Raw genomic sequence first — 9,593 nt, 5'->3', positions numbered from 1 at the left:
TAGTAGTTTTACTTTTTAGTTTACGGTTTTTTAACGTTTTACGTTTTTAAGTTTTAAAAACTAAAAGTAAAAAAAGTTAAAAGTTTTTACTTTACTCGCGAGACGAGTCTCTCTCTCTCTCTCTCTCTCCTCCTCTCTCTCTCTCTCTCTCTAGAAAATTAATTTAATTTCTTTAAATAATCGAAGGAAAAATGAAATAGGATGAAACAAAGTTTGAAATAATTGTTAAGATTCAAATTAACCGTCATTTATTACGGCATATTTATTCTTACAAAACATCTACAAATTCTTCTCACAAGAAAAGAATTTAAAGCACACTTAAAGGATTTATAAAACTAAAAGTTTAGTAAAGTAGTGTCTGTGCAAACGTGAATCTTTGGTTTCTTCGACAATTAAATTTATTTCGCATATCTCACTCTTCTTATATAATTCTATATAATTATGAATTATTGTGCGTATATTTAGAACGTTAATTCTAATTATGTAATAATTTTTATTCGCAACTTCGGGACTACGGATCTCCTAACATTAAACAGCAAACTGAACGGGAGAATTTCTCCACCGATTTCAATGTTTGTGCGATTAATTGTACGTCCGGTTTATAACGAATGCTCGATGTATATATGACTGCGTTCGCTTTGGCATTCATAATGCTCCAAGCGTCGTTTCATCCTTGTTGTTTATTAAATAAGGATAATTGGTGCTCACAAATATTGTAAATGTCAAAGCGAACACAGCCACAGAGTTTTCCCAAGTTAAACCGCCAAAATATGGAAATTTAAGACCTCAAAGCAAACAAAATTTTCCTGTGGAAGTTTACTCGCAAACGCTTCGTTTAACAGACAGTGACTTCTTACACAGTTGGAATATTTGTATTAAAAATTTTACGTGTCCCAAATTATTTTTAACATTTGTTATTTTGAAACATATTTATTTTGTGTTAAATATGTCATAAAGTAATGAACATTAAAAAATTAATATAAAAAAATGTGATGATATAATTTCTAAGCAAACTGTGGAAGCATATTTTGATACTAAAATTATTTATAATAAATTATTAAATTAATACATATTTTATTCACGTTTACCTTAGAATTTGTTTTAATATATATTGTTTTAATATATATTATTTTTATGTTATTCATTCACTCAAAAATTGTGTTATTTTGACATTAAGAAAATATTCAAATAACATAATTATATTGCGTTAAATTAATATTTGAAAATGTTAAAAATTCAACAAAAATTTTTAACAAGCTTGAACAAATTGTTATTTCTAACACAAATAAGTCATAGAATATAAGAATGAATGATGTCGAAATATCTAGATTTATTCCCGTTATTGCAATAATCAAATATAAAGTCAATATCTCTTAAACAAAATTAAAATAAGAAGGCTAATCAAATTCTCTCAAGCAAATTCGCAGAATAAAAATTTTATTTATTTTGACGTCCTAAATTCATACTTTCAGTTTCATAGTTGAACCCGAAAACTTCCTGTATATCTCTCGATTTTTTTAATACGATTACGCATGTTTGCTATAAATTAGCTATGCATGTTAAGTATAAAACACATTCCGATCTCACGTATCATCGACATTAGCAGAGTATAGTTGATAGATCTGTACAAACTCGATTTGATCAAATATTCGGCGAATAAGCATTGGTGAATCTTTTGCGATTTTATATATTTTATCTATCCTTCCAAAATGATAATAAAAGGCAGCGCATAATCGAGAAGAAATTAATAACTTTAATTATCTAATTTTATTGTACAGACAAATTCAATTTATTTAAATTTTAATTAATCAAATATGCATTTAATTTTCTATTATAAAATAGAGGCAAATATAATTTAATATTTTATATAATATGTAAAGAATTCGCTAATATTACAATCTCGAAAATTTTACATAATGCATCAAGAGAAATTTGTTAAGAATCAGACGAATATGTACAGATCTCTCGGGAAGGAAAATCCTATATCCCGGATGTACGTCTATTCCGAGGATGATCTACACTTCAAACGTCTATAATACTGTTACGTTTCTTCTCCACGTCTGCGGAATCGAGATCATTACCGAGGCTGCCCACGCGGCCTCGCAATCCAACACCTCCTCCTCCAACTTGACCGGTCGCTTTGAGTTTCTCTTGCATTTGTGCCAAGATATCTTGCATTCTTCGTATCTGCAAAAGTGAAATGCATAGCGAGCGGCATGAGAAAATATTTCAGGAAAATTGAATTGAATAAAATTAACTTTTCCAGAAACATGTAATAATATTAAAATGTAATATTAAAAAAATACGTCTGTTTTAATACTAAATATTGAAATATTTACGTTACTTGGAATAGTACTACACCGAGAGGAATTTGTACTCGTAAGTATATAATTGAGGGGATGAGCGGAATAAAGGCACAATTCTAAGCCCTTTTTCCGGCAAGCTTTTTCATGTAATATTGATCGTAATAGAGAAGTATTGTAACATATAAGTATTGTAACTTCTTAAAGACATTACATAAATTCATTTGATATTGTACTCAATTGTATATAATAAAAAAGTAGCAAGTTACTTTAATTTTTATTAATATCAAGATTTTGTTATTAGGCCTTTCCGTCAATCTCCTCAATTTCATTTTACTACAATTATAATTATTGCGACAATATTAGTAATAATAATTATATGTATATTTTTATTAACAAATATATGATAATGAATATGATAATGAAAAGATCTATAATTCTAGTTATTATTGCTACAAAAATGCAATTACTATAATTTAACTATAATTATTATCATTTCAATTATACATATTTATTGATAAAACTATGCAGTTATTATTATTAACATAATAGTAGTAATTATAATAAAATGTAATTATATTTTTAAATATTAAAAATTTTTTTCTCAGTGCAAAATACTTTTTGAAATTCTAACTTCTGAAATTCGTCTCTGGAAAAAACTTAACACGGTCGTTAAAAATTGCATGCTCACCTCTTCATCTTTCTGCAAGAGAAGTCTGTCCGTGTCGGATATACTATTCTCAAAGTGCGGCCCGGAATCTCTTTTCAGTTTGCTGTAAAAAAGAGACGAAAGATATATTTTTATCATTGATTATTTGGAATTACAAATAATTTATCAAATGCAAATGAAGCTAAGTTATAAGTAATATATATTATTAAAGCAAAGAATATCGTGCAATTTTACGAAAGAATCAATCTTACAATTTTTCAATTTTTACTGGATGGTATAAAACTAATCTGAATTATCATACCATCTCTGAACTATCATCTTCATTAAATTATTATACCATCATAAAGTAGTTTGAAACTATTATTGATAGACGCTTTTAATAATCATGCAAAACACACTCGAAAGAGTTCAATATTCAAGGAAATAATATTAATATAATAGTACAATCCATTATTATATTATTTATATCTCAAGGAAAGCTTTTGAAACGCAGATAAAAATATTATTATTTCGAACGCGGCGCTTTCGAGGCGTCCTGTACGCATTGCGAACGCAGAATAAGCGTCCATTTGTTGTATATACCTACTGAAATGCAATATTTATTTACATGCGTAAATACCTCCGTTCCCGGATCGCTTGCTGCGAAATTTGAGAAATACATTGGGCTCGAAAATTCTCGTAGTGAACGTCCTGCGTGACGTCCTTTAGATCCTGCATATGCGTCGATATTAGCATCGTCCTTAGTTTGACGAAGTCACTGTGCTTTGGGTTCTCGACTATGATCAATCGGAATCGAAATGTTAAAGATCAAGCACTGGCACGCGAAAGCCAGAGGTACTTTAACGCATTCAATCCCTACTGCTTTCGAAAACTCTAATTGATTTTACTCGCAGAAGGTTTATGCTTCAAAAGCTCTTTTATCAATTAAATTCCTAATTGCTTTTGATACAGCTCCTATTTAACAATCTAATTGAAAATTCTTGTAATTGTGAAGACATCGAGTACATTAAATCCTTATTCCGAATGAATGATTTTTTTAATGTTACTTTAATATTACCTAAGTGAATTCTCAATTTTTTCATGGTAGTTCATTAGTGAAGATTTATCTAATAACAATAATTGAAATTAAATTCTTTGGTTATGTAAATCGAGCAAAGTTGTTGCTCATATGAAATAACAATCACATAAATTTTTCCTAAATATTTACGTTAACAATTTTATTTTATTTTTTAACGTTATATTTACCTCAAACGGTAATGGATGAAATCAGTATGATTGGAAAATATTAATTTTATGTAGAATATAAAAGTTCACCTTCCACTACTCCCCACGGATATTGCCGGCCTCGAACTTTTTTTCCGGCAACCTCCAACACTGTCGAACTTCCGACGACCGCGAACGGTATACACGCCTTCAGTTCCTTATCCTGTTGCTTGAATTCTTCATCTTCGTCGCTGTCGCAATCCGGGAATTGGTATATCTATGAAAACACGAAAAAATTTAGCATAATTATGACCAAATATTGCAATGTATAAACTTGGAAATTCGTGTTATTTTATATTAAAAATGAAAAATCTAAGTATTTGTGAAGTTAGCGCGACATTGTATCAATAGAAATATAGAAAAATTGCAGTTTCAGTCTAGCACTTTTCATAATTTTACAGTTCTACAGTTCTAAAAATAAAAAAAATCCATATTTTTTATATAAAAAATTAAAATTAAAAAATGTATTAATTTCGCAAATCTGCACGACACCTCTCTTTCTAAAGTACAAGAAAACAATAAATTTTGTTAAAAATTTATTTTTTTCTTGTACTTTACCAAGTACTTTGGCAAGTTACGTAAGCAGTATTATTCGAGTTCCATCAATGAATGCAATTTGAAAATAAAATTCCAACAATCAGTAACTTTTTTAGATTTTAAATATTAATTTAAACATAGTTTGAAGGTAAAGTGCTGATTATTTCGCAATTCCTCGTTCAGAGGAATCCTAAGAGAGTACTATCCTCAAATTATTTTTAAACAAAGTTCCGGCGGCTACATATTTTTAAATAACTTTTAAATACCTGAAATCAACACGACATTTAGAGAAACTTTTTTTGGAGCAATGCAGAACTTTTCTATTTTTGTACAGAACTATGAAAAATACTATTGGAATTATAATTATTTTTTTTAGATTAATAGAATGTCGTGCTAATTTCACAAATTCCCAACTAAAACTTTTCGCATGCTACCTGAATCTCGTGTTCCTCGATGTCTGCCAAAATGCGTTCCTTCAGCTTTTTGACTTCGTGAGTGGTTAAAGTATCCGCTTTCGCTATTACAGGAACGACATTAACTTTCCGATGTAAACGCCTTAATACTTCGAGATCAATCTGCCTGAGGCTATAAAGAAAGATAGGATATTAAAGTTAAAACTGTAATTGAGTCTGATATAATAATTTCGTTCGATATTATTCCTCGCGAGATAAAAATTATTTTTAATCCTGTAAATTAGAATATATATGAAGCTGGATTATCACGTACCCATGGCCGTATGGCGGTATAAAGTAGAGACAACAGTGTACTCTGTTATCTTGAATATTTTTTCTATTTAATCCGCTTTCATCCGTAAAATATTGGCGAAACTGCTCGTCGATGTAAGCCGAGCATGCTTTCCACGTATCCTCGCAATTTACCGCATCGCCGAATCCTTGAAAGGTATCGTTATAGAACGATATTTGTATAACATTTATAAAATTATTTCATAAAATCGTGAGGAAACAATATTAAGACTGGGTTATTCTACCTTTCGATAAACTTCAGCTCACTCTCTTACTCTCTTATTCGCTTCCTCTTTTGTTTATCGATAAACTAAATAAATTATAGTTTATCCAAAGATAGAACAATCAACTTTAAATGAAAATAGATCGAAAAATGTACGACACAAATTAATGAAGAAGGCCATATTGAGTCAAAGGTCTTACAAGGGAACGTGCTCTATATTACAAAAATGATATAAAAAAAACTTAATGTTATCAATCGGAAGATCATATAATATTCTAGATGGTCACATCTTGGGATTCTATGTTTAACTTAGGCCACACACATGTTTGGCTATTTTAACACAAAATGTATCGAGAATAATGCATTTTTTAATAATAAATGTTTCAAATAAAAGCTGTAGGGTTTGAAGAGAACCATCGAAATCTATTTAGATTTTGAATCTAGAAACTTATTGAATCTAGAACTTATGGGTCTACTATCCAATAATTTGATTGATTTAATTATCTTTTTTTTATTTGGGATACATATTTATTTATCGTAAATAAATATAAATATTAATTTAGTGCTATTCAAACATTTCAAATAGATTTTTACAAGGATATTTATTAAAATTTGATTTATTTTTTTCCTCAGTGCAGCAATTTCACGAAATTGCTATTCACAAAAATATTTCTTTATTTATAAAAATTAATTCAACGTATCTACTGGTACGTATATACTAAATAAAATATATAAATTTGTATAAATGTGATACTAGAGTATAAGCTAGATTACAGTTGCTAAAACATAATATTTCAAATAACATCAAATAAAAATATGTTTTCATATGTTTCAACCAGAACATTCGGTCATTATCAATGTTATTATCTATAAATATAAGATTAATTTAATATAAGATTAAAATATATAAAATATATTACATCCTAAACGGATCCTATATACGCAAGGTTATACTGAACGACTATAATTATATATAATTACATACAATAGTCGTTTAGTATAACTATAACTGTTTAGGATATAATCTTATATTTATGGTAACAACATTGATAATGTCCGAATGTTCTGATCGAAACGTATGTTTTTATTTTATTTGATGTTATTTGAAATATTATGTTTTAGCAACTGTAATCTGGCTATTGCTCATATACTTTAATATCACATTTATATTGTTTAATAACAAGTGAGCTTTATTTAGTTTTATATAAATTTATTTAACATAAAAAAATTAATAATTCATCAATATTTCTCACCTGGCGTATCTACGATTGTTAAACGAAGCCGAACGCCACGCTCCTCTATATCCATTGTCTTTTTCTCAATGGAGGTGGTCTTAGCCACCCGCTCTGAAAGTGAACGATGAATATTTATCAACTCCTCGTCGAGATCGGGACGAGCGGTTTACCCAGTATGTAAGTTGATCAAATATTTTTCGCGTGTCAATAACTCGCGAATGCGGAAGATTTCAGAGCAGCGACCATTTGCAGTAATGCTACAGTTCCTCTTTCCATCACGATTAAACGGTGTCATTATTATTCCGATTCCGACCGCACGTTACGGAGAAAAATGTAAAGTGATGTGCGCTAAAATTCTAGTAAATTTTATAAAATTGACAGATCCATATTATAGAGACAGGCGTTTACTTATGTAAAATTTACTTTACTTTTCTGGTAAATGATGAATGATCGTTGTATAGTCACACTGTAAAGTACTTTTTACATTTCGTAAAGTAAATTTTTTACTACAATTGTTACTATTAATTTATAAATTATCATACATCTCAATAGTAGAATTTACTTTATATTTTTTGCCTTAGCGGCAAACATTAAGTTAACCTGATAAAATTTACTGAAAAATATAAATAAGTAAATAAATAAGTAAGTAAAAAAATAAATAAGTAAAAATATAAATAAAATCTTGATTGTTTACAATCTTAAGAATAGTATAATTTACTTTGTAGAGTAATAATCATTGGATTCATTAAATGGATTTATTATTGTTATGTATTTTTATCTTACAACTCTGATATCTTTTTATTCTTTAGGCAAAAATTTATCAAAAATAGCTGGAATATTTTTATTAGACTTACAAGCCTACACTAAAAAAATACTAAATTTTAATAAATATTTGTTTAAATATAGTTTTAAGTAAATATTTACTCAATATATATGTATTTAATACAAAAGTCATTAATTTGATTTAACTATGATTTTCTTCATTGAGTAAATATTTACTTATTCAGTAAAAAATATTTACTGTAATATTTATTTAATATTTATTTAATATTATTCAAAGAAATATACAAATATTAATATAGGGTGAGCTGATAAAAAGTTCATCACGTTTTTCTCGAAAACAATTAGAAGTAGAGGGAAGACATCTATTATCAAAATTGTAGGTTATCAAAAAGTAGGAGGACACACTTGAATGTTCTTAATTTCCATACTTCATACAGTAAAAAGATTTTATTTAAAATAGGACGGGATATTTTTTGTTTGTTCTATTGATGGTGCTCAATGAGCTGAATAATTTTGCATCAGAATATCTTTTCAAAAATTCAACTATTATCGAGATATAACCAAAATAAATCAGACTGAAAGTTTGAAACAAATTTTTTATTATTGCAATAAAACTTTAAAAATTCATTTAGACATGTCTGTAGTCTTTATAGAAAGTTTGCTTGGACTTCTTTTAACTTCTTGAATCGTTATTTATTATTAACATGAACAGTCTCTCATTTTAACTTATACTCCCGACAACAGTTGAATTTTCGAAAAGATACTCTAATGCAAAATTAATATTCAGCTCATTGAACATCATCAATAGAATCAATAAAAAATATCCCATTAAAAAAAATTTTTATTGATAGTATGAAAACCAAGGACATTTAAGATTCTCAAGGTCATTAAAGTATATCCCACTATTTATCCTACAATTTTGATAATAGTTACCTTCCCCCTATTTTTTAATTCATTTTCAAGAAAAACGTGGTGAACCTTTTATTAGACTCACCTTTTATATTAAGATTTAGTAATTTTTTTTTATGTATCCATTTTTCTCCGTGCGAATATAATTTTATTTACAAGAGCAAACGGATTTGACGATGGTCTAGTCCCTGAAGACATCGTGTTTAATCAAAAATAGAAATTACACACACCCGCCACATCTGGAATTCGCCGGTCTTTGTACAGGTCTCCGAGGAAGAGGCTGTTTATGAGCGTCGACTTGCCGAGACCGGTCTCACCCAATACCATCAGGGTGAACTCGAAGCCCCTCTTCACCGATTTCCGGTGCACTTGCTCCGGCAGCGTCGCGAAGCCGATATAATCCCTGTCTTACTGAGCGAAATAAACGGTCATTAATATCGCGATATCTATATCTAGATAAATCTTCTCTCGCCATCTTTTATAGAAACAATTAGCACTCAATAATTAAGAAAAATCGTGCTCGAATACAAATCTCTGAATATATAACATAAAACTATGTGCATCGCATTGCGTTTTCAGTTTCGATAGCTGACTCATAGACTCTTATAAAAGCAACTTATCAGCGTCATATCACGTTTCTGCATAACTGATATGACGGCTGTGAAACGAGCCGATTTGCCGACTCGAGGAGAAAAAAGACGATTTCGCGGTGGACCGTTTAACATGCGGCAATTTTTATTTCAATAAAACGTTTACGTACCACCGGACATTATGGCAGCATCTAAGGGTGCTTCCGTGTGACGAACATAACGGCAGCCAAATGTCGACCAAACGCACTAAGGCCGAGGGCGGCTCGCGTTCATGAATACCTCGTCGGGCCTCGACTTGCGCTGGCGCACTGTCGACCGGCCGATCAATAGTCGGTCG

At 29.6% G+C, this 9,593-nt stretch overlaps 1 protein-coding gene across 1 annotated transcript; it reads right to left on the bottom strand.

The window, feature by feature from the left end:
• Nucleotides 1–2,022: 2,022 nt before the first annotated feature.
• Nucleotides 2,023–9,436, bottom strand: LOC105621163 (septin-2). The gene is made up of 9 exons (XM_012202633.1): nucleotides 9,427–9,436; nucleotides 8,897–9,073; nucleotides 6,993–7,085; nucleotides 5,500–5,665; nucleotides 5,208–5,358; nucleotides 4,288–4,453; nucleotides 3,581–3,749; nucleotides 2,995–3,076; nucleotides 2,023–2,187 (listed from the first exon to the last, which is right to left on the bottom strand). The coding sequence occupies exons 1-9, from the start codon at nucleotides 9,434–9,436 to the stop codon at nucleotides 2,023–2,025; spliced, it is 1,179 nt and encodes a 392-aa protein (XP_012058023.1).
• Between the last annotated feature and the right edge of the window lie 157 nt (nucleotides 9,437–9,593).

This window comes from Atta cephalotes, assembly GCF_000143395.1.
Source record: "Atta cephalotes unplaced genomic scaffold scaffold00032, whole genome shotgun sequence".
Classification (NCBI taxonomy): domain Eukaryota; kingdom Metazoa; phylum Arthropoda; class Insecta; order Hymenoptera; family Formicidae; genus Atta; species Atta cephalotes.
This window is presented reverse-complemented; position numbering and strand designations above follow the sequence as displayed.

Bases quoted from the DNA above. Each gene is read 5' to 3' on its own strand.
- LOC105621163 (XM_012202633.1), bottom strand. The intron at 4,454-5,207 runs GTAGCATGCGAA...GTGTTTTCATAG, and splicing joins TCGAGGAACACGAGATTCAG to ATATACCAATTCCCGGATTG. The intron at 2,188-2,994 runs GTGAGCATGCAA...TCACTTTTGCAG, and splicing joins TCTTGCAGAAAGATGAAGAG to ATACGAAGAATGCAAGATAT.